The sequence below is a fragment of the Periophthalmus magnuspinnatus genome, chromosome 4 (assembly GCF_009829125.3).
Source record: "Periophthalmus magnuspinnatus isolate fPerMag1 chromosome 4, fPerMag1.2.pri, whole genome shotgun sequence".
Taxonomy (NCBI): Eukaryota; Metazoa; Chordata; class Actinopteri; order Gobiiformes; family Gobiidae; genus Periophthalmus; species Periophthalmus magnuspinnatus.
In genome coordinates, this window is record NC_047129.1 from 19,572,762 (window position 1) to 19,596,134 (window position 23,373).

The following is a 23,373-nucleotide window of genomic DNA, read 5'->3' on the forward strand; positions in this document are numbered from 1 at the left end:
GTAATCACATCTAAATGGAGACAAGCAGGTGACGAATCGTTTACGATTGTTCGTTTAAGTTCCATAGGGCGTCATAAAATGTGAAAGGAATGTACATTTTTAGAAGATCTAAATCCTTCTGGTCTCCATGGAGATGTTGTCATTTTGCCTACAATGTTCCACCAAGTGGTCAAACTTCTGTCAGATCTGAGAAGCTAAGCAGGGCTGGGCCTGGTCAGCACTTGGATGGGAGAACGCTGGAAATACCAGGTGCCACAGTGGGGCGATTGTGGTAAACTATTGTGTCCTTTGGCAAGACACTTCACCCACATTGCCTAGTATGAAAGTGGTGTGTGCGTGAGTCCTGGTGGTGGTCGGAGGGGCTGACTGGCAGCCTCGCTTCTGTCAGTCTGTCCCAGGGCAGCTGTGGCTTACCACTACCAGACTAATGCATTATTATAATAAAATGTCATAAAACTTAAAGCTATCTCCATGGAGACGAACAGGTGACTTTACTAAATCAATATTTTTAAATTTTTTTTTTCCAATGAAAATGTCTATAATTAAAGAAAAGATGGACAGGTTTAATGCCATATTGTGCAACTTTTCAGGCAAAGTAATCACATTTCCACACACCAAGCAGGTGACGGACCCTCTACCAGAAAAATTACAAAGTGTACCTTTAATAAAACATAAAAATAGACTAAGTAGATCTTTATATTAAGCATATTTCCCTACGCTGTGACAATACTTTTTACTTGTTAAACATAAAAATGATGCTGGACCATTTGAACATATGTGGCAGTTAATATCTAGTTGCCCTTATACTTATTCTGATTTTCTGTGAAACTTGGCTCTCAAAACCCCATTGGTTCTTCCCATAGACAGCATATATATACAGTCTTTATACGGTCTATGGTTCTTCCTCGTTCGTGACACTTCTGGTTGCAGTGTAAACATGTAGCTGTACTTTGAAGGATTTGTAGTAAACAGGAAATCAGACCCAAGTCCCAAAACCCCATTATCTCTGTGTATTTGCTGTAGGCATGTTAGGCATCAGATTAAGGCTTAAAAAAAGTGAAAACACAACTCAACCTGCCGAGATCCCAGCTGACAAGGTAGTATTCGATTCATATTGCTTATTCTTAGACGGTTACATCATTGCTTTCAGTTCACCACCCTGACAGGTTTATAGAAGACGACATCAAGACAAAAGTAGAACAAACTGGGCTCACGCCGTAGAATCTGATGATGTCATAGTTTCAGAGGGAGGGCGGGGCTTATATAACTATGGGAGATTCACTGTTTTTGAACGAAATTTTATGTTCCACAAATGTTGAACCTGAGAATTAGACTTTCACACTTGGCATATTAATAATTTTGTTATAATTTGTACATTTTAAGTCATATTATTCATCTAAAACGACTTAATAAAAGAAAAAAATTCGCCGATTTCTGTGTTAGAAATCTGCAGTGCCCAATGGGATCTGACGTCACCATAAAGATTACTCAAACATATAATCACTCCATATTCAACTTCAGAGGCTCAAGAAAAGAAACGACTAGAACATGGTTAAACCTTGTGAAAAGTCCATTTTGCAGAATAGATCTGATCCTCCAACATATAATGGCCACACAATAATGGCTCCACTTTCTGAAGCTATCATGAAAAAAACTTTAACTTTTGTTTATTTAAACTGACAGCAAAGACGCTGAACTTTATGCCAGTTTTCGTTTCATGTGGATAGGCCCAGTAATTAGAGACATGAACCACAAAACAGGTTAAAACATCACAGATAAACATCAAACTCCACAACAGCTTCAGAAATTAGAGCCATTATTCAGCCCCAAATACGTGTTGTCAGTTGAAAAAGATGAATATGATAAGTTTATGGAGCCAATCTCTGAGAAATATTGATAAGGTTTAACATAAGTTTGGCTCTTACTTTCAAAAACTCACAACTCCCACAGAGGTACACAGATCCCTGCCCTCCATGTGAAATTATGAAGTCACTAAATGCTTAAATGTGACCGCAACCCACTGAAATGTGTATAGACATCTGATAGAGAAAGAATGCATCATTTAGACAAAATATCTTGTGAACGTCTCTGTGTTAGTCTCATGCTGGAGAAGTTCATCTTGCTACATTATATTGGAATGTTTAACAGGCAGCCTGACATTCATTGTGCAGTTGCATACATGATTGGGTCGAACAAGCAGGCGACAAGACGTACATGGGGATCTTAACTGGATTTGATGGGACCTGGAGTGATCATGAGGCCACACAGTATTAGAACATACTGCCTCAATACTACAGGGTGGCCAGCAGGGGGAGTAACTAGGGATTGGCATGCAGCACCGTCCATTCACCACACATACACATCTCAGCCTTCAGAAGACGCCACTGCCTTCACAAGACCAGTTTGTTTGTGCTATTGTCGAGTATAAAAATTATTCTTTGCTTAAACTTTACATCTCTATCATATTGATTTATTTAATTTTATTCTTTTAAATGTATAATAAGATGAGAGTCATGCTCTGCAACGCCAAAGTGGAGAAAATACTGTTTTAATGTCCTATACCTGATTTCTGTTGGATTGAGTTCAAGTGTGAGTGAATAATAATGTCTACACATCTGAAACCATAAGGAAGTAGATGCCAGGGAGAAACTATTTTATCCAATCAGAGACATTTTTGGATGAGAACCATTCAGAAACATCTGCCTGTGACAATCGCAGACAGTTTCTGTGAGGGGCGTGGCTAACAGTTCTTCACTCATGGCTCAAAATCAGATACAGACCCTTAAATTCCTCAAAAGAACAATGTTTTCTTCATACATAAGATGTCTGTATAATCCCTCAGTCGTCCAGGTATGATCCGTTTCGCTGCTGATCCAACCTGCTGCTTCAGTTTTGAACTGAAAAAGCGGCAAAATGTAGTACTTCTTCCACCTACTGGCTACTTCTACTTTTTATATACACAGAAGAAGAAGAAATCCGATATATGAAGCAAGATATATGGAATTATGAAGTAAAGAAAAATGGTAAATCTACGATTTTTAAAAAATAGTTTATATTCAAATCTGCATCATTTAACTTTGTCCATACATCTCACCTCATATATTTGATGCCTTCTTCTTCTTCTTCTGTGTGTATGTAAATGTAGAAAGTGGCAAAAATAAAGATTTTTGCGTATTCCTCAAAAGTAACGGTACTTTGGCGATGCAGAGCAGACTATATCTGACAATGGGTTAAAATAGATCTACTTTACTCTTTATTTTATGTCCTGAAACAATATACTCTTTTCTATATGTTCTCATTTATATATAGTGCCTTGTTGACTCATATGATAGGGCTGTTACTATTACTATAATTATTTACACAAACACATACAAAAGTGCAGTAGAAAATACATTTGTGTGTTTGTATGTGGTAATAATTTGAACAAAACTCTAAATGGACTCCTCCTTTATGATGGCTTATGTTCAATACAAAAACAGTGATGTGGAATTTTGCTAAAGAAAAATATAAATCATATATCTCATTTCCAAAGGTAGATCATGTGCTTGGTTTGAGGAGCTTGATGAAAAAGCAGCAATTTTGTTTAAAATGTCTTCCGTTGTTTCGGCTCCACCAGAGATGCCGCTATAGATCCGAAAGCCCCATTCATTGCAGCATATCCGTTCAATAGCATGTTGTATAGAAGAAAGAAATGACTGATACATAAGTTGAGTCATTTTTCCCATAGACTTTCTGAACAAAAGTAATACTTGAAAGCTCAGGGCTTCACAGCTCTGTGAACAACAAGACGTGTACTTTTATTTAAAATTTGTTTCTGAAACTTTATAAACTGCTAATTATTAAAGTACTTAGCCAAATCTTGTGTTTTAAATGTGTTTTTTGGACTTAAGACAACCGAGTTACTAGCCCTGTCACGAAAACACACTTTGAAACACACTATAGAGAAATATTGCGATAAACGATAATCTTGAAACTATTTTATGCCAGAGTATCATTAAAAGGCCTGAGCTGCAACAAATACCACAAATCACATCAGTTTTGGAAAAAGAAAAAGTCCGCAAGATACAGATTGAGCCCCAAACATATCACTCCAGCTTTCACATCTAGAACGATAAGTCGATATAGTGATTATCATGACAGGCCTAGCAGCACGTAGCTGGTTAGCCTCCACGATATCTTTGAACTGTAAATATTAAAATTGAAATTGAAAAGTCTATGGGAAAAATGAATGGGAAAATGACTTCCAGGGCCAGAGCAGGCGTCACCGTAGAGCTCCTTTCTACACTTTAATCCCTCTTCAGTGCTGATGCGATGGTACACTCGGCAGATTCGATGGTAAACTTGGCTGATGTGATGGTACACTTGGCTTTGTCCTGGTTCAGAGTGGTTCTGGGGTAGATTTTTCGCAGGATTTCAAAAGTTGGAGTATATCTTCGTGGGACGCTTCCTCGGCTACAGTCAGCGCGGTCTGTCCATTCTGCGAGGACGAAGAGGAAGACACAAAACATTATCCCATGTCAAACTTCAAACTCAAATAGGCGTTGCAGTGACTATTGAGCTCCTGATGGTGGCAGTGTTGTGTTGGATTAGGACTGGTGACTGCTGCATATGCATCTCTGTAATCACTTTTATACCAATTTAGAACCTGAACATTTTAGTGAACTGTGCAGAAAAAGTAAGCAGTGAACAAGTTTAGGGGTAAATGCTTTTTCTGGTGATAAACATTTACAGTCGGACCTGCTACTGTTTATAATGTTTTAACTGGATCTGTGCAGTTACTTGGTTTGTTGTTGTTGTATTTTAACAGGGCGTTCATGAAAAAGAGGCTGGTGCTCTCCCTATAGAAATAAAAATAAATGAATACAACAGAAATAAACAAAATGTCATGTCTGCCCCCCATTGCAAACATGTTCACAACCCCCTAAAATTAATGAAAACTTAATTTTACCTACAAAAAACAAACGTGGAGTAAATCTTGCATAATTTAAAGTTCTGCAATTTAACTTTTCTGTTTGAGGGTATGCCATCTACTCTATGAAGATGTAATTAGAACTTGCATGTATTCCACTATTTTACTATAAACAAACACATTTTGGGGGTGGCCTCTTCTCTGACTTGGTGTCAACTGTTTGTCTTCATGGAGAAAGACATGTTTAATGCCATTCTGCGGAACATTCGTGGCAAAGAAGTTACATCTCCATGGAGACAAGCATGTGGCTGACCCTTAACTAGAAAAGTTAAAGAGAGCTTTAATTCACTGCACATAAAATTAGCAAAGCATCGGAACATCTTAAACTTTTAATCTCCCCCAAAGTGCAGCAAAGTTCTGTCCAACAGTGATGCATTTAGAATCAGTAGGTTTTATGAAATATTTGTGCCACATGCTTCAAATTGAGTAGAATCTGAAGAGACGTGTGTTTGTGTGTGCGTGTGTGTATGTGTGTAACCCTGATCATTGTACCAAAAGTCATCGTATTTCTCCGTTCTCTGGTTTTCAGACCTTATAGAGCCTTGACCGTTTGAACTTATGTTCTCACATGAACATAAAAAAACGACTAAACGTTTATCTACAGGGGTGAATTTGGAGCCGAGTTTCATATTAGGAAGCCAACCGCGAGTATCATAGCAACCAAAGAGCCAACGTCCTTTTAACGCCTTAACTGGTTTAGCAGGGAGCGGGGGCTTAGCAACACTGTCAATCAGACCTGTTGCTAACGCTAGCAGGAGTGACCGCAGGAACGAAGGCTCCTGATTTATCTGTTATTAATACTGTCAACGAGTGTGATCTTTTGAGAGGCAACCCTGCTCAGTCACAAATGCAATACAGTGGAACATTCTGGGCAAAGTGATCAACCAACCAAAAAACTTACATAACGCCCCTGTAAGACCAAAATGTCGTAAAAATAAATCTAATATTTTATCCTCCAGCGGCATAAAAGGTATTTAGTTCCACAGTCTACACATTTAATCAACTGAGAAATCATATTAGTATTGAAAACCTAATCAAATGTTTACGCGCCACATCTCGCTATAAACAACAGCGCCAATTATCTCCATTCTGACTTTACATCAGAAAGCTCAGTAATGATTCCCATACAGCCTGTATACACACCTCAGGATGTCGTAGGCACTAAACACTGGTTAAGGCCCATAGCTGTAAATTTACCCAGCTGAATTCACACGCAACACGCTACAACTGTGTTAGCCACTTCCTCCCTCCTTCCCGCCGGGCGCCATGCTGTTTCTAATTTGTTACTTCCATCAAACACCATACATTAGATCGTACTATAGCACACAGACACAGCCTCATGCTAGCAAAACAGTTTCACATGGGTGTTTTTTGGAATGGAAGTGCGATCAAATTAGCCCTGTTGTGATAGTCATTATATTGACGTATTGTTCAGTATATGTCAGATGAACAGGTTTTTTTAGGCTCAATAAACTGTATATTAAGTCTGTCTTTGCGTTTGCCTGACCAGCCAGTCCCTTCCACATTCTGACCGAATCCACCAGAGTCTGGGGCTGTTTGTTAGAATAATCAGAATCAATATATCTCAGTTCAAATGTGTTACCGTGATTGGCCTAGATACAGTGAGCTTTTATTTTTACGTATTTATTTTGGCTGTTTTCCAGTTCGACAAAAAATATTGTTGTCATTGAGAGGTAAAGTAAACAATCCATCGGAGTTATGAGGATTTGTAGGTTGTAAAGATAACATGTGATGGTTTTCTATATACTGCCAGGGCCGAACAGTGATAAAAATGTAAATAAATGTTTCTGGAGTCCTGCCTAAGTTCACTTTCATAAGCTGATGTCATATGTAAAAGCTAACATGACAGATTCATACATAACAGGGCATTCTTTTGGGGCTAACAAATGAAGCTCATCAGGGCTAGCAGTTATGGGGCAAATTTGGAGCAGATTTCCATATTTGGAATTCCAACCGCAAGTAGTATAGCAACCAAAGAGCCAATCTGGATTGTTGGTCTATTATTAATGTTCATATTTTGATTTAAAACCCCAGGATCATGTAGAGTAGGTTAAAACGAACATTTTAAGACCAAAATGACGAGTCTGACAGCAGAGAGTCCATGCTCACTTCCTATTAGGAACGCGGCGGCTACTAGTTTAGCTATGACCTTTATATACGTATACACATTCTAATGGTTAACGGGTCAGATCTGTTGAGAGGCAATCCTGCTTACAGTAACAAATGCAATACAGTGGAACCCAAAATGATCAAGCAACACAAAGTTACATAATGCCCCTTTAAAACAAATGTAAATAAGTTCACTTTTATAAGCTGATGTCATATGTAAAAGCTAACATTACAAGCTCATACATATCTTTTGGGGCTAACACAGACTGATGTAAAGAGACAGCAGACATGATAATGATATTCTGTGGTTTAGGGTCACGTGGCTTCACCGCCTCCAATGTCAGTATATAAAACAGTAAGAAATCCACCCGACTAGAATTAAATAAGGTTTCTTTCAAATACAACTGCTAAAACTCTGTCGTTGTAGTAAAGTAATTACAAATGCTATAGCTAACTTATTAATAGCTAATTTCCCTTACCATGCTCTCTTTTATTTTTAAATTCTAAGCCCACTTAAACATTTGGAGAGCTAACAGTGGCTAACCATCACTACAGCGGTACACAGGAAATACAATCTTGGGGGCTAGCTTGACATGTGTACACTGTGTCTTCATCAGCAAGAATGCACCGATAAAAGCTTTTTCAGTCCCAATACCAATGCTGATTATCATCCCTAGTAATTAGAGCCATCCACCCCTCACTCACACTCAGAGAATGACGAAGGCTGACCAACAGGGGGAGTAGGTGTGGATAAGTGTATGTGCTTGAACATGGAACAGCATTAAACAGAAAAGCTCTGAATCACCTGATGACCAAAATAGCTGTAGTTGAAGGAGTAAACAATGATTACTCAACTTTCCTTCACCTTTGTGCCACTCAAAGGTGAGTTGAAGATTTAATCATTATCACACAAGAGAAAAACAGACTGTATATTTAAATGGACATAGCTAACCTGCTAAGCGCCGGGTTCCAAATAGGAAGTGGTCAAGTTTGTATTAACCGGTGCTACATGATCCTGGGGTTTTTATTTCACTATTGTGTCTGTAAATCAAGACATGAATATTAATAACAAACAAATCAGGCGCCTTCTTTCCCCGAGGTCACTCCCCTTGGCATTAGCAACAGAATTGATTGACAGCGTTGCCAAGGGCCCACTCCCTGCTAAACAAGTGGTGCAGGCGGGAAGGGGCGTGGCCTTCAACAGCCTCGCTCCGGATTGGTTCTTTGGAATTCCTAATATGCAACTCGACTCCAAATTTGCCGCTATAACTGCTAGCCTTGATGAGCTTCATTTGACTGGAGCCGAATGCTGTGGGCGACGTCACGCTCACTTAGTCCACTTCTTTATACCGACTATGGACTAGACCCACAGAAATCACTGAAATGACAGAGCACAGAGAGGGAGAGGAGGCAGAGACACTACGTTGTAATGTAAGTGCACACTCGAAAAAGTAGAGTCAGTATGAGATCAGGGGAAATTCATGTGGGTGCTCTGAGAGGTGTGTGGGTGCTCTGGCCCCTCAGCACCCATGAGATCGACGCCTATGAACAAGAACGTTTCCAAAGTGAATGTAGCTGCACCAGTCACCATTCAGTGCTATAATATGGACTACAGCAATGGCTCTCAAACTTGTTCTGATGGACTGACTTTAGCCCCAAATGGCATAGTTCAGTTTTAGACCTGGTGTAGTCCTGGTGTAGTCCTGTTATTGACTTGGTTTAGATCTGGTGGTACTTGGAAAGCCTAAAGGACCAATATTATTTTGTTTTCTGATCTCTCTAATGTTGTTTCCTCATCACAAACAGACCTGGAGTTGTGTTTTGTTTCATTCACACATGTTTAACACACAAACCCTGCAGATTTAGGCTCGGTTCTTGTCTCAAACTGAAAACACTCTGTTCCACGTTGTGAAAAGTGTAGAGTGGTAGGGAAGTGCTCCACTGTGTTTTTAAACTCCACACATCTTCACTAGAATAATTTGGATGAGATGTAGACAGATGAATAATAAAGTGTTTCTCAGACATGTGAATGAAACAAAACACAACTCCAGGTCTGTTTTTGAGGAGGGAACAGCTACAAAGCTACAAGAGTCCATTTTGTGTAATATAGGACTTTTAATATTTTTAGATAGCGCTTGGTGTGAAAAGTTTGAGAACCACTCAACTAAAGATTTATTTACCCTGGATCACTCAAGAGTAAAACTTGCTAAATTGTCCCTCTGTGTTGCCGTACACGTCTCAGGCCTGTACCTTATCAGTGAGGCTCATGTCACACTGGCCGGTCTCCAGCAGCAGGCGTGTGATGTGCGTGTGTCCGTGTTCACACGCACACATCAGCGCCGTGGAGCCTTCTCGGTCCTGGGCGTTCACATCCGCTCCACAGCTCAGCAGCAGCTTCACCATGGCAACACGCCCATGGCTCACGGCGAGCATCAGCGCCGTCTGGCCAGCCTGCGGGGGGCGACAAGTACAGGGCGTAGTGAGGAGTGGAATTAAACAGTGAGAAGAAGATTTGAGAGAGTGAAGTAAGGCACAAACATGTTCTTGTGAAATTTGGGTAGTTCTGTGGTGTGTGTTTAATAACACAATTATGGATCTGGTCAAGTGTAAGGAAAATGGCTTATTTTTGTAAATAGCACATCATTATTAAAGGTGCATGGTGAACTTTTCTGGTGGAGGGTACTGGGATGTCTTTGATGTTATCTGGCATGTTCCCATAGACTGTATATGTAAATGGACACAGCTAACCTGCTAGCCGCCTCGTTCCAAACAGGAAGTGATCATGGGCGTGCTTCCAGCTCCAGTGACTCTGGCTCCAATTCACTTTACATTGAAAAACTGTGTCCCTTCTCTCTCTGCTGCTGTCAGACTCGTCATTTTGGTATTAAATGTTCATATTAACCCGCTCTACATGATCCTCAGGTGTTTATTTTGCTATTGTGTCTGTAACTCAAGATATGAACATTAACAACAGACAGGAAGGGGCGTTACCTTCAACACCCTCACTTCTGAGCCGAACGCTGTGAGTGACGTGACACTCACTTAGCTCACTTCTTTATATAGCCTATGCATGTTCCACAGCATATCATTAAACTTGGCTATCGTCATGGAGACTGTTGCTAAGCCTGGACCCGCCTCGCCCTGCACTCCCCTGATGTCTTATTATCCTGCGTTTCATGTGTAAAAATGCTGGCAGCAAGCCTGTCTCCTGAGTGGTGGACCAGCTCTACGCTCCCTCTGGGTTCCTTCTCTGATGGTTGATGTATCGCTCTTCCACGCCACCAATCCACGGTCTCTACCTGCCAGTGTCGCCCATGTTTAAAGTGCCACATGGATCATAGTGAACAGTTCGCCTTCGCTTGACGTGTTTCTCTGTGTTAATGTTAAACCTGTGTGTAATTTGTAATTGAGACACTAAAGGGTGCGCTAATGTAGCTTAACTTTTGATTTAGTTTTGTTTTATTATACACTTCTAATTTTATTATCAAATGGATCTTGTATTCTCTTATATTTACTTTATAATTAAAAGCTACTTATGATTCACCCGTTTACCATCTGGGTCGTGTGTTATTTCCTTTCATCCCAAGGAACTGTTTGTAACAGAGACAAAGGAATACCCAGAAACAACTCTCACAGAATAAACATAAGATTGATTTAAATGCCGTACTGTGGAACATTCTGGGCAACCAAATAACATCTCTATGAGACAAACAGATGGCCGACCCTCCATAGTGCACCTTTAAAGTTATCTCTGATAATTGTGGGTTTTGTTACAGAGATCTTCTAACACAAGAGCGGCTACTAGTTAACAATAGTAGTACTAGTAACTATGGAACAGTATTTTTAAAGTGGTAGTTCAACATTACTTGCATTATAAAGTGTAAAGGTTCAGATTATAAAATGTGGTATTTTAAAAGTAAATAGAAGTATATGTACAATATTTACAGTGCTGCCTTTGGTCTGTGGTTAATATGGAGTTTTTATTTCATCACATTTTAAATCCATTAGTTCAAATGGTAAATGCATTATTATGCATTTGCAGGGGATCTGAGCAATTTGGAAAAGAAAAGAAAAAAGCTTAAAAATGCAATATACTTGATTATTAATAGATGTATTAATGTCCTATAGAAGGTGTGGTAATATCTATTAGTTATGCAAGTTGAATTTAGAGGTTTTATATCACACAAAACTGACTGTTGTGAGCTTTAAGTCATGTTACAATGCTGTTACTTCCTCAAAAACAGACCTGGAGTTGTGTTTTGTTTCATTCACACATGTTTGAGTAACACTTTATTATTAGTCTGTCTACATCTTTAAAGCTCAAAATGCTCTGTTCCACCTTGTGATGTCACATAGTGGTATTTTTACAATTTAACAGTTCATTTTACCTTTAGTTCAGTAGAGATTGGCAATTCCAGGACAGAAATGATCCAAATGATTCTAGTGAAGGTGTATGGAGTGTAAAAACACAGTGGAACACTTCCTGTATTACCATTTGATGACATCACAAGGTGGAACACAACTCCAGGGCTGTTTGTGATGAGGAAACAACATTAGAACAGAGTAAATAGCATAATATGGGCACTTTAAACTGAAATATATATATTTTTTAGCTTTTTGTTCCTGTGACCTGGAGCTAGGACGTTCCCCCCATCTAAACCTCTTTAATGTTGGCATCCACAGTAGATGACTTTGCTGTTTAAAAGATGCTGACCGTAAGTTTGAATATAAAGTAGCATTCAGAAAATACTCAAACATCTGCTCTTCCTCTTTTGTTCTTTCCACTGTTGTGTGAAAGCGAGAGAGCTAAGTACCTGACGTGAGCGTGCGTTGACGTCACCCATCTTCAACAGTTGTTCTGCCACCTCCAGGTCATCGGGGCTCTCTGCAGCCGTGAGCGCAGCTAGCATCACCGGAGTGTAGCCTGCCTTGTTCACGTTATCAGTCTCACACAGGCCTGAAAAGCAACACGACATTAGAAAAAATATATTGGTTGCACATTGCAATCACGTCAGAATACATTTTTTTTTTCATATATTTAATTTTTTTTATATTGGTGGTTTTCAGGTCCTAGAATGTGATGATGTCAAACTCCCAGATGGAGACAGGCTGTGTCCGAATGTCCACACTGTTCCCTACAGGGGGCAGTATTTAGGAGTCAAGCCATTTTTAGTGGTGTCTGAATGTCCAGTTGATGAAAAAGTAGTGCAATAAAAATTTCCCACAACTTGTAAAGTAGTGGCCATCAGTGTTCACTGGATCAGTCAATATAGACCACAATACATTGCAAGAGTTGTAAAAACAACAGTGGACAAAGACAGGTGTTTAACTGGACACAACACAACAAAATTAAACAGATAGAAGCGCTGGTTTATCTCACTGTTGATCCTGATGATGAATAAAACACTCTTAAATAAACTGTTGCTGTGTAAAGGTGCTAGCATTAACCGCTTTAGCTCGAGCTGTTTGTTTAAGTTCCACAACTCAGACAAAACTTTTTAAATCCAGTCTTTTCACGTCAGATCCAGTTTGACATAAATTTGTCTGATTATTATTAGTCCATAAAAACTTGTGCCAGTCCAATCTGATCATTATTTATGACAGAAATCAAGTTTTATCAGAGTTTAGCCTTTAGACTTTTTTCACCCAGACGCCAGAGTCAGGTGACCTGCTCGCTCTGTGAATGAGTCTCTATAGAGTCCACTAAATAGAGTGGGGCTGTGGAGTGCATGAGGGGTGAGGGGCTGGAGGAGACATTCAGATACAGCCACAATTTCCTCTGTTAATCAAATTGTTCTTTGCTGTGAAATATCTAAAAGGTAAATACACAGACATGTTGAACCTGATCGTTTCTATTAGTGACTGGATTACAACACAAATCAGCATTTTAACAGTATAAATTTTAACTGCCCTATCTGTATTAAATAACATTGGCCTATAGAACGTTGTGATGTCATCTGAAACACACCAACACCAGGCCAATGAAAAATTACATTCAAGGCCCTGCACTCGTTTTTTTCCCCTGTATTAGGCCCAGTACATATTATACAGACTGTATAAGCACTTCTTGGGGTGAAAATAAGTTTAAATAGAAAGCATTTTATTGTCCGGTAATCAGGAAGTGCAGATTAGCATGCTAGTTGTTGTTAGCTTTATCGTCACGACAAAACGCCGCAATGGTTTTGTAAAACGTGCTTATAAACTCATTGCCGTGAATAATTAGAATACTCAGAATACATAAGGTAAGTGAAGAGTAACTTTGGACCAAACTGTTTAAAATGAACTAGTTCTGTTTTTCATGTTTTACAGTGACTTTAAGCACAAAAGCAGAAACATTTATACCAGACTATGGCTCAACAGCTCCTTTCCATGTGGAGTCATAGTGCAGTTTATACAGCACAGGTGAAATATTCAACTCTCTCATTATCACTTAACAACTTCAAAATTAACCTCAGTGTTCGCACCATAGACCGAGTGTGACGTCACCCACAGCATTCAGCTCCAGTCAAATGAAGCTCATCGAGGCTAGAGCGGTTACAGCGGCCAATTTAGAGCCAAGTATCATAGCAACCAAAAACCCTTCCCACCCACACTGCTGGTTCAGCAGGGGGCGGGCGCTTAGCAACACTGTCAATCAAACCTGTTGCTAACACTAGTGGGAGCGACCTCAGGGAAAGAAGGCATCTGATTTGTCTGTTATTAATGTTCATATCTTGATTTACAGAGACAATAGTGAAATAAAAACCCCAGGATCGTGTAGAGCGGGTTAATACGAACATTTAAGACCAAAATGACAAGTCAAAAGTCAAAGTTGGAGTCAAAGTCGATGGAGCCAGAAGTGCGCACTACCTATTTGGATCGCAGCGGCTAGCAGGTTAGCTGTATCTATTTAAATATATATGTATATATATATATATATATTTAGGTACAATAAATACAGAGATATTAGCCATAAATCAGGACAAACTGAGGCAAACTACCATCGAATTCTGACCTAGCCTCCAGCTCAGTTTTAAAGTTACCATTTATGTGAGCTGCCTATTTAGTGCATCAGTGGAGCCGTGTGTCTTTTATCAGTGACTTGGTTTGTGGCTTGGTTTTATACTTCATAGACTAACCTAACCTTTTTAGAAATCGCTCTGAGTTTATTATCATAGTTTAAAATGCCAGACAGGTCAATAGAGCGAGGATTTTATTTTGACACAACCGGTAACAGCTTCAACAAATGCCAACAACCCATGGAAATTATTTACTGAAGTCTACCCATAGAACTGTACAACTGCAAACGCAAACCCAGGAAACAACTATCACAGTTAGATAGAGCAGAAACTATGAGATAACATGAAATAATCCTATTTACTGTATTATAATGTGTTTTAAAGAAGGCATGTTTAGTATTAAAGGGCAGGGTTTTATGTTTCCTCATCACAAACAGACCTGGAGTTGTGTTTTGTTTCATTCACACATGTTTAACACACAAACCCTGCATATTTAGGCTGAGTTCTTCGCTCAGACTGAAAACACTCTGTTCCACCTTGTGATGTCATCATGTGGTAATACAGGAAGTGCTCCACTGTGTTTTTAAACTCCATACACCTTCGCTAGAATCATTTGGATCATTTCAGCCTTGGAATTGCCAATCTCTACTGAACTAAAGGTAAAATGGAGCTGTTAACTTAGAAACTACCACTTCATGACAGATGTAGACAGACTAATAATAAAGGGTTAAACATGTCTGAATGAAACAAAACACAACTCCAGCATTAGAACATGACTTAAAGCTGCAAGAGTCAATTTTGCGTAATATAGGAGTTTTAAACTACAAAGATACAGGGGTAGGGGGTAAGTGAAAACAGTAATTTTCCGAGCACTCAAGCCTCAGAATGCAGGACAATACAAGATTACTCAAACATGCATGAACTAATCAAACTTCAACTTTGAGCAAATTAATTATAACATGAAGAAGATGATATGTTTGACCTCTGACCTGTATCGAGCAGGAGTTTGACCACAGAGAAGTTGGAGTGGGACACGCTGTAATGCAGAGCCATGTTTCCGTTGCCGTCGGTCAGATTCACCACGTACGGGAGCAAAGTGGGTGTGGTCATCCCCACTTGTCTCAGGTATAATCTCACTGTATCTACTTTAGAGTCCTTCTGACTGGAGACTCGGAACCACTCCTGGTAGAGCACCACCAAAACCTGCCGCTGAGGGGGGAGAGTGGAGCAGTGTTATAAATGAAAAAGCAGCCCATGGCACTTTTTTACAGTCTCCCTAAACATCATTTTTACTGTTAAGGCTGCACAGCTTGGCCACAAACTACTCGCGTTATTGTAGTAGTAAGTCACACGGCTAAGCACGGAACACAAAAGACCTCAAGCTTTTCGCGACATAAGCAAAACATCTGTTACATCTGTCAGAAAAACCTCCAGCTCACTTCATTCTGTACAAGATGATGATGAACCATAGACTGAATAAAGAAGTGGACTAAGTGAGTGTGACGTCACCCACAGCGTTCAGCTCCAGTCAAATGAAGCTCATCGAGGTTAGAGCAGTTATAGCGGCGAATTTAGAGCAGAGTTCCATATTTGGAATTTCAACCACGAATACCATAGCAACCAAAGAGCCAATCAGGAGTGAGGCTGTTGAAGGTAACACCCCTTCCCGCTAGTTTAGCAGGGAATCTGACAGCAGCAGTTACAGCGAGAGGGGACACAGTTTTACAATGTAAAGTGAATTGGAGCCAGAGTCGATGAAGCTGGAAACACGGCCATGATCACCTCCTATTTTTACACAGCGACTAGCAGGTTAGCTATGTCCATTTATATATACAGTCTATTTGATGAGCACACAAACAAAACGTGTTATGAGAGTTACATTAATTAAAATGTTATTAAAATTAGTTATTGGATTTCTTGTTTTACTAATTACTTTTTAATATTAATTTTCTTACCATTTCTTTATCCGGCGATGACACCTCCTCCATCCGGTCTTTTACATAGAGACAAGCGTCTACAAACCCTCTGTCCACTCTCTCCCTAAAACATAATAAGTATAAATCATTGGTTAATCTGTGGGTCTGCTTAAATATATTTGTTACTATATTTTTTCCCAGGTCAGTATATAACAGGAAAATAAAATATTTAATCAAACCTATTCTGTAAACTGTTCTGTTCAGATGTTTAACCCTGTTCTAGTTGTTTCTTCTCATTGAGCCTCTGAAGTTGTATTTGGAGTGATCTCTTATTTTCAAGACGCCATTTGCTGATCTGCCCCCGTTTAACCTCCACTGGTACACGCCCGCTGTGACGTACACACTTCCTTCTCCAGTTTTATCTTCTTAATCTGTGATACTCGTAGGATTCGGCAGCGTTGCGTAGTTATTTTGGTACAAATGGAAAAAATCAGCTGTTCTAGTGTGATGTGCAGCTACTCATAGGGGGCGCCGACAGCATGCGGCGCTTTGTTGTGATGATGTTTACGGCGACGTCAGCTCCCATTGGGCAACGCAGTTTTCTAACGCGGAAGTCAGCAGACTTGTTTCGTTTATTAAGTCATTTTAGATGAATATTGTGATTTAAAATGTGCAAATTATAAGATAACAATCCACAAGTGTCATAGATTATAACTATAGAGACAAAAGCACAACAGGGCTCATTTAAAGTGTACTATGTGATGCCCTTAGACTTCCCTCTCTCGCTCTTTCTCTCTTTCTCTCTCTCTTCCTCCTCCTCCTCCTCCTCCTCCTCCTGCTCACACATGACTCACCAAGTTGACACATTTAAAACACATGCTGAGAACTCACTAATAAAGATTAAATATCTACTCCACCTGAGGTCATTAATCAGACAGTCCGAGTGGACAGACTGCACACAGTCACTGGGCTCTACACACACACATGAACACATGCACATGTACACACATGTGTGTACACAGGATAAGACAGGTGTGGAGTGATGGATTCATATTGGCCCCTGTGCTTTTTCAGGGGCCCCACTGGGACTGACCCTTTAGCCCACAGTCCTGTCCACACACTGACACACTTAATGATTCAAGGAGGGAAGCAACAACACACCGCTATGGTCTACAGGCAAGACACTGACGCAGTGGAAGTCAGTGGGATTTTAAATATAGTTTTGTTCTGTTTTTGCATCATTTTCAATAATTAACGTAAATCTACACTATGTAACTTTTCAGTTTGAGAGTCTGACCCCTAGTTGTCTGGATGGAGATGTTATTGCTTTGCCTAGAATACTTCACAGTACAATATTAACTTAACTGTCACCTCACCACCAGGCAGTGTTATAGGTCAGATCTGTGGAGAGTCAACCCACTTACAGTAAGAATGTATGTTTTTAAAGCCCTGTTGTGCTTGTGTCTCTATGGTTCTCATCTCTGACCCTGTGCATCATTTTGTTATAATTTACAGATTTTATATCACAATATTCATATAAAATGACTTCATAGAAAAAACAAGTCAGCTGACCTCCACGTTAGAAAACTGTGGCATCCAATGGAAGTTGACATCACTGTAAACGTCATCACAACAAAGCGCTGCATGCTGTTTTTTTGCAATTTTTTTTCATTTGTGCCAAAATGATGACGCAACGCTGCCGAATCCTACGAGTATCACTGATTAAGAAGATAAAACTGGAGAAGGAAGTGTGTACATCACAGCGGGCGTGCACCAGTGGAGAATAAACGGGGGTAGATCGACAAAATGGTGTCTTGAAAATAAGAGATTAAAAATTACTCAAACATGAATCATTCCAAATGCAACTTTAGAGTCTCAATAAGAAGAAACGACGAGAACATGGATAAAGATCTGAAAAGTCAAACAGGTGTGCTCTAAAGTATGTCTCAGGACTAAACACGCCTGAATAATTGCGAGATTGATGCATTTCATACTGTATTGTGCAAATCTGACCTGGGTCCTGTTTGTCTCCATGGAGATGGATTCATTTAATGCTATACAACGCAACACTGAAGGAAGACAAATACTGACCCCACCCCAGAAAATTTACAAATCTTTTAGGTAGCCTAAATAACAAATGTGGTCTTAGGTAAACTTATTTATTGTATGTATTTGTTTTTATTATAATTTTCTTGTATCACACAGAAGAAAAAAAAGTATCTTACCCATCTTCCTCCAGGACCTCATGCTCAGGTGTTAGATCCAATAGCCCCCTCTCGCTCTCCTCCTTCACCCCTTGTGTCTGGGCCTCTGCCTGGGCCTCAGCTTTGGCCTCTGCCCGGGCCTCAGCTTTGGCCTCTGCCCCCTCCGTCTCCACTGTCCCCTGTGGTTCACTCTGTGCTGCTGCTGCTGCTGGTGCTTCCTCCTGGGTCTTCTCCTCAGGCTCCTTCTCTTTCTCCACTTCTGGACCTGAACTGTCCTCTTCCTCCTCTTCCTCGACCTCCACCTTTGACTTCTCATCTCCACTGGACTCACTGGATGTGGTTTCATAGCTGGAGGGAAACACAAAAGTAATTAGAGTAGAGTAATTAAAGTATTTTGGATTGTATAGACACCTTTTGTCAGTGGGTGGAGTTTTGTCTGATACATTACATCATAAATATGACGAGTCACATTTTTATACAGCGCCACCTTCAAGGCTCAAAGCGCTTTACATCAACGAACCACTCACCCATTCACACACACATTCATACACCAGCTGAGTTATGTGTCTTGCCACAAGACACAAAAGAACACAAAAACAGCATTCATCTGTGGGACGTGGAATCACACTGCCAACCTAAACCACTCTAATGATGTTTATGTCGAGAGCGGGATTCGAACTACTAACCGATCAGTAGATAAATGCTCTACCAACTGAGCTACTGTTGCCCCCAGTAGCCATCCTTTGGTTTGTTGAAAAATATTTAGTAGAGTTATTTAACATTGTCTTTACTGCATACTCCATATATCTTACTTCATACATCTATGACTTCTGTGTGCTTATAAAATGTAGAAAATTGTACAAATAACTCCATACACCTTCACTAGGCCTGGAATTGAAATCTCTACTGAACTAAAGGTAAAAGGAGCTGTTAACTTGAAAACTACCACTTCATGACATCACAAGGTGGAACAGAGAATTTTAGCTTTATAGATGTAGACAGACTCATAATAAAGTGTTACTCAAGGGTTACCCACATTTGTTTTGAGGAGGTAACAACATTAAAACATTGTTTAAACCTCACAAGAGTCAGTTTTTGTGTAATATAATAATGTTTATTTAAAGCACACACGATGAAACTGAGGATTTTGTTTTGTTTGTTAAGTTGTCGGTTCAATGTCAGACGCTGTTACACAGCTGTTTTCTTTCCTCGCTCTGGTTCATGACCCTGTATCAAATAAAGGTCACTAAAAGAATCAAGCTCTGGCTCTGTGGCTTTGAGTTTGTTCCTGTGTTTCAAATGTCATGGGCAGATTTTACTCATGTTCAGTGAGTGTATTCGTTGACCAGTTACTAAACTTTAGTCAAATGGGACAGAAAAAATGTGAGTTAAGTTCATAGACTGTGTATATAAATGGACATAGCTAACCTGCTAGCCACCATGTTTCAAATAGGAAGTGATTATGGGAGCGCTTCTGGCTCCATCGACTCGGCTCCATTTCACTTTACATTGAGAAACTGTGGTCCCGGTTGTTTATTTGAAATTACTTCATAGCAAATATATAAATAAATATTGTACAGCTTTGGGAGTAACTACAGATTCTACTTTCTAATGTGTTTCCAAGTGCGTTTCGAAAATACATTTGAGCTTTGGTAAATATTCATCTTTTTAAACAGCTGAAGACAGAACCTGTTTAGAAGGAGAGACTTTAATCTATGACTTTCTATTTTTGACTTAGAAAAACACACAAGTTCAAATCCGATCACTTTGAAGCAGTTTAAAGCCGCGCTCACAGAGGCCACGGATGTATTTACACGATGGTCACATGATTCAAAGTAAACATGGACCAAGGTTCTGAAAACACGAGTGAACTATCCCCTCTTTGAACTCAATGCTAACACGAAAACATATACATGCCATTATATATACTATCTAACCCCGGCCCTCGGGTGGAAGAAGTACACACTTTTGTTACTTGAGTAAAAGTAAACATGTCACATGAAAAATCTACTTGAGTAAAAATGTACTTAAAGAGTAAAAAGTATTTCAGATTTTGAGTCTCATAAAGCTTCAAATGTGGTGATTTTGATAAATATTTGAGCAGAATTTTGTTCAACAGAAACATCTGAATCAATAGTTTTCTGTTTTTATTTGTATATTTTTGTTTTGGTCAAATTCTGAACGTGTCAAAAATAAACCCTCAGCCTTTTCAGCAGGTTTCAAACAATAATAAAACATATTTTTACTTTTCAGTCCAGATCAAAAATGTAGTGGAGTAGAAAGTACAGACACTGCTTTCAAATGTAGTGAAGTAAAAGTAAAGTACTTACATTAATTTTACAGTGTGTAAACATTTTAGGTATCTGTACTTTACTTAAGTACAATACTACTTTTACTTAATTACGTTTCACCCATAGACGTTTACTGTGTGTGACGTCACCCACAGTTTTCAGCTCCAAATGAAGCTCATCGAGGCTAGAGCAGTAACAAGGGCCAATCTGGAGCCCAGTTCCGTAGTTGGAATTTCAATCTTGAGTATCATAGCAACCAAAGAGCCAAGCCCTGTGGTATGGGCGCTTAGCAACACTGTCAATCAAACCTGTTGCTAACTCTAATTAATGTTCATACCTTGAGCCATGGACAAAATAGCAGAATAAAAACCTCAGGATCATGTAGAGCGGGTTAATACAAACATTTAGGACCAAAATGATGAGTCTGCGATAACAGTTACAGAGAGAGGGGACACAGTTTTTCAATAGAAAGTGAATTGGAGCCAGAGTCGATGGAGCTGGAAGTGCGCCCATGATCACTTCCATATTTGGAACGCAGCAGCTAGCAGGTTAGCTATGTGTATTTATTTATTTATCTATGTTTCCACCATTGCCTTAGCATATAAACAAAATCCATGTGTATGTTTAACAAATATGACAAACGTACCCTTGTTCTGTACACGTTTAAGATGATATATTTAAAATGGGGGAGTTTACCCATAAAGGCACCTCTGTGAAGGATCAGATAAGCCTCATAATAAATACCATGATTCACACAGAGGTTTGAGGGGGCATAGCCTTCTGTGGATTCCTCAGAAGAGCTCAGGAGAGATGGGAGATAAAAGTAGAAGCACAGACGCTTGAAAAAAGGCAGAAAAATGTTGTTCTTTTGATGTATCTGTCTCATTAAAAAGGCTCGGCTTAGTTTAAAATAAAACGTGGGAGTCTGTTTGGACGGGACAGATTGCATTGGAATTCATTAACCCCACACAGAGGTAGAATGGTGCACAAATAAATACACTTAAGATAATATGAGTTTGAATAACACAAAGGGAATGTGGCAGGTTATTCATTCACAACCAAACATACAGTAAATGGCTGGATCAGGCAATGTGAGGAGTGTCTTGCCTATGGACACAGCAATAGTATCTGCGCAAATGAGTTTTGAACCGGAAATGTGGGCGAAAACTCGACCTGTACCCAAAAAATACAAACTTAAGCCCTTAAACTATGCTCCATGTTATACTATAGACAGTATATAAAAATGGACATAGCTAACATGCTAGCCGCTGCTTTTTAAACAGGAAGTGAGCATCAACTCTGGTTCCAATTCACTTTACATTGAAAAACTGTGGCCCCTCTCTATGTAACTGCTACTGTCAGACTTGTCATTTTGGTCTTACAATGTCCATATTAACCCGCTCTACATGATCCTGTTCTTTTTTTAAATTTTGATATTGTGTCCGTAAATCAAGATATGAACAGACAAATGTGCCATCTTTCCCTGAGGTTACTCCAGCTAGTGTTGGCAACAGATCTGATTGACAGCGTGGATAAGCGCCCGCTCCCTGCTAAACCAGCAATGAGGTTGGGAAGGAAGGAGTGTTACCTTCAACAGCTTCAATCCGGATTGGCTCTTTGGTTGCTATGATACTCGTGGTTGGAATTCCAAATATGGAACTCTGCTCCAAATTAACCACTATAACTACTCTAGCCTCGATGAGCTTCATTTGACTGGAGCCGAATGCTGTGGGTGACGTCACACTCACTTAGTCCATGTTTTTATACAGTCTGTGTTTTACTAATAGAGATTTAACATAATTCCTATACTTTTAATAACAGCTCAAAGTGAATGTGAGTGAGAGTGGATGGTTCATAGGTCAGTAAGTACTTTGCAGGGTCTACAAGCGTCATAAACTATGTACATGATGATCCTGCCTTAGGCCTAAAGCAACTCATAAAATGTACTTCAATATGTGATTACAACTAAGTAAAAAGTACAACTGTAAGATGTAAAAACATTTTGAACAGAAACACTACATTTGGGCTCATAACCTTAGCATTCTTTAAGGTTGAAAACTCCTCTGCATTTTCCAGCGCTGTTCTTAAGTAAACACACTCTAAGAAGCAAATCACGCCTACGAGCTCATACTTTTGACTTAAACCGTGAGTGAACACAGGCAAACAGAACCCTGATACCGCACTAATACTGCAGTATGTGTTCAGGAGAAGAGCTGTTGGGTTATGTTATGGTTGCACATCATTTTAAAGAAGGGCGGAAGGAACCGAACTCACAGCGGCTCTGGCAAAACACGCCAAAGGGGAGAAGGTCATAAAACATTTGGCTATGGAATGTGAGCGGGTCCTTCGTTTAAGGCAAACAGAACAATGGAAACAGCTTCCTTAATGAACTACGTCTGGAATGCATCTCCATATAACGTGATGTTTTGAACCCGGGTCTGGGAGGTTTTCTTGTCTTTCGGGATGGAACCATTGAAAAGTCGTCAGATCTGAAGATGAACCAAAGATGGCACTGTGTTGTTTTCAGTCGCCTTTGATTTTTTTTCTTCCACGTTACTTCCTGAATACTGGCCTGGCTCCGCCCACTGTGTGACATCAGAAACATACACCGCATGATGAGTTCTGACCAATCAGAGCGATAGCTCCTAGAGCGGAGGTAGTGCGGGCTCAGAGCGAGGCTAGGCTAAATCTTACAAAACTAACTTTAAGCCGCTTTGAGGATTTAAAAATTGTAAAAAGTTAATGTTGTGAAAATAAAGAACACGGGCAGTTTGAATTCACATAAATGCATTGTGCTCTGTGGGAGAATTCTTCCTGAGCCGAAGCTCCTGAGAGCTGCAATACCTGGAGCGGCCACTAGTTGAT

At 39.7% G+C, this 23,373-nt stretch overlaps 1 protein-coding gene across 3 annotated transcripts in view; it reads right to left on the bottom strand.

Annotated features, from left to right (window-relative positions):
* Positions 1-539: 539 nt before the first annotated feature.
* kank4 (KN motif and ankyrin repeat domains 4) overlaps positions 540-23,373 on the bottom strand; it is a 148,226-nt gene continuing 125,392 nt past the window's right edge. For all 3 annotated transcript variants that reach the window (XM_055221520.1, XM_055221519.1, XM_055221521.1), the window contains exons 6-11: positions 18,239-18,565; positions 16,053-16,137; positions 15,087-15,306; positions 11,914-12,056; positions 9,350-9,550; positions 540-4,477 (exon numbers count right to left, since the gene is read on the bottom strand). In XM_055221520.1, the coding sequence (XP_055077495.1) occupies positions 4,379-4,477; positions 9,350-9,550; positions 11,914-12,056; positions 15,087-15,306; positions 16,053-16,137; positions 18,239-18,565 (1,075 nt within the window). In that variant the 3' untranslated portion in view covers positions 540-4,378. The remainder of the gene's footprint in view (positions 4,478-9,349; positions 9,551-11,913; positions 12,057-15,086; positions 15,307-16,052; positions 16,138-18,238; positions 18,566-23,373) is intronic.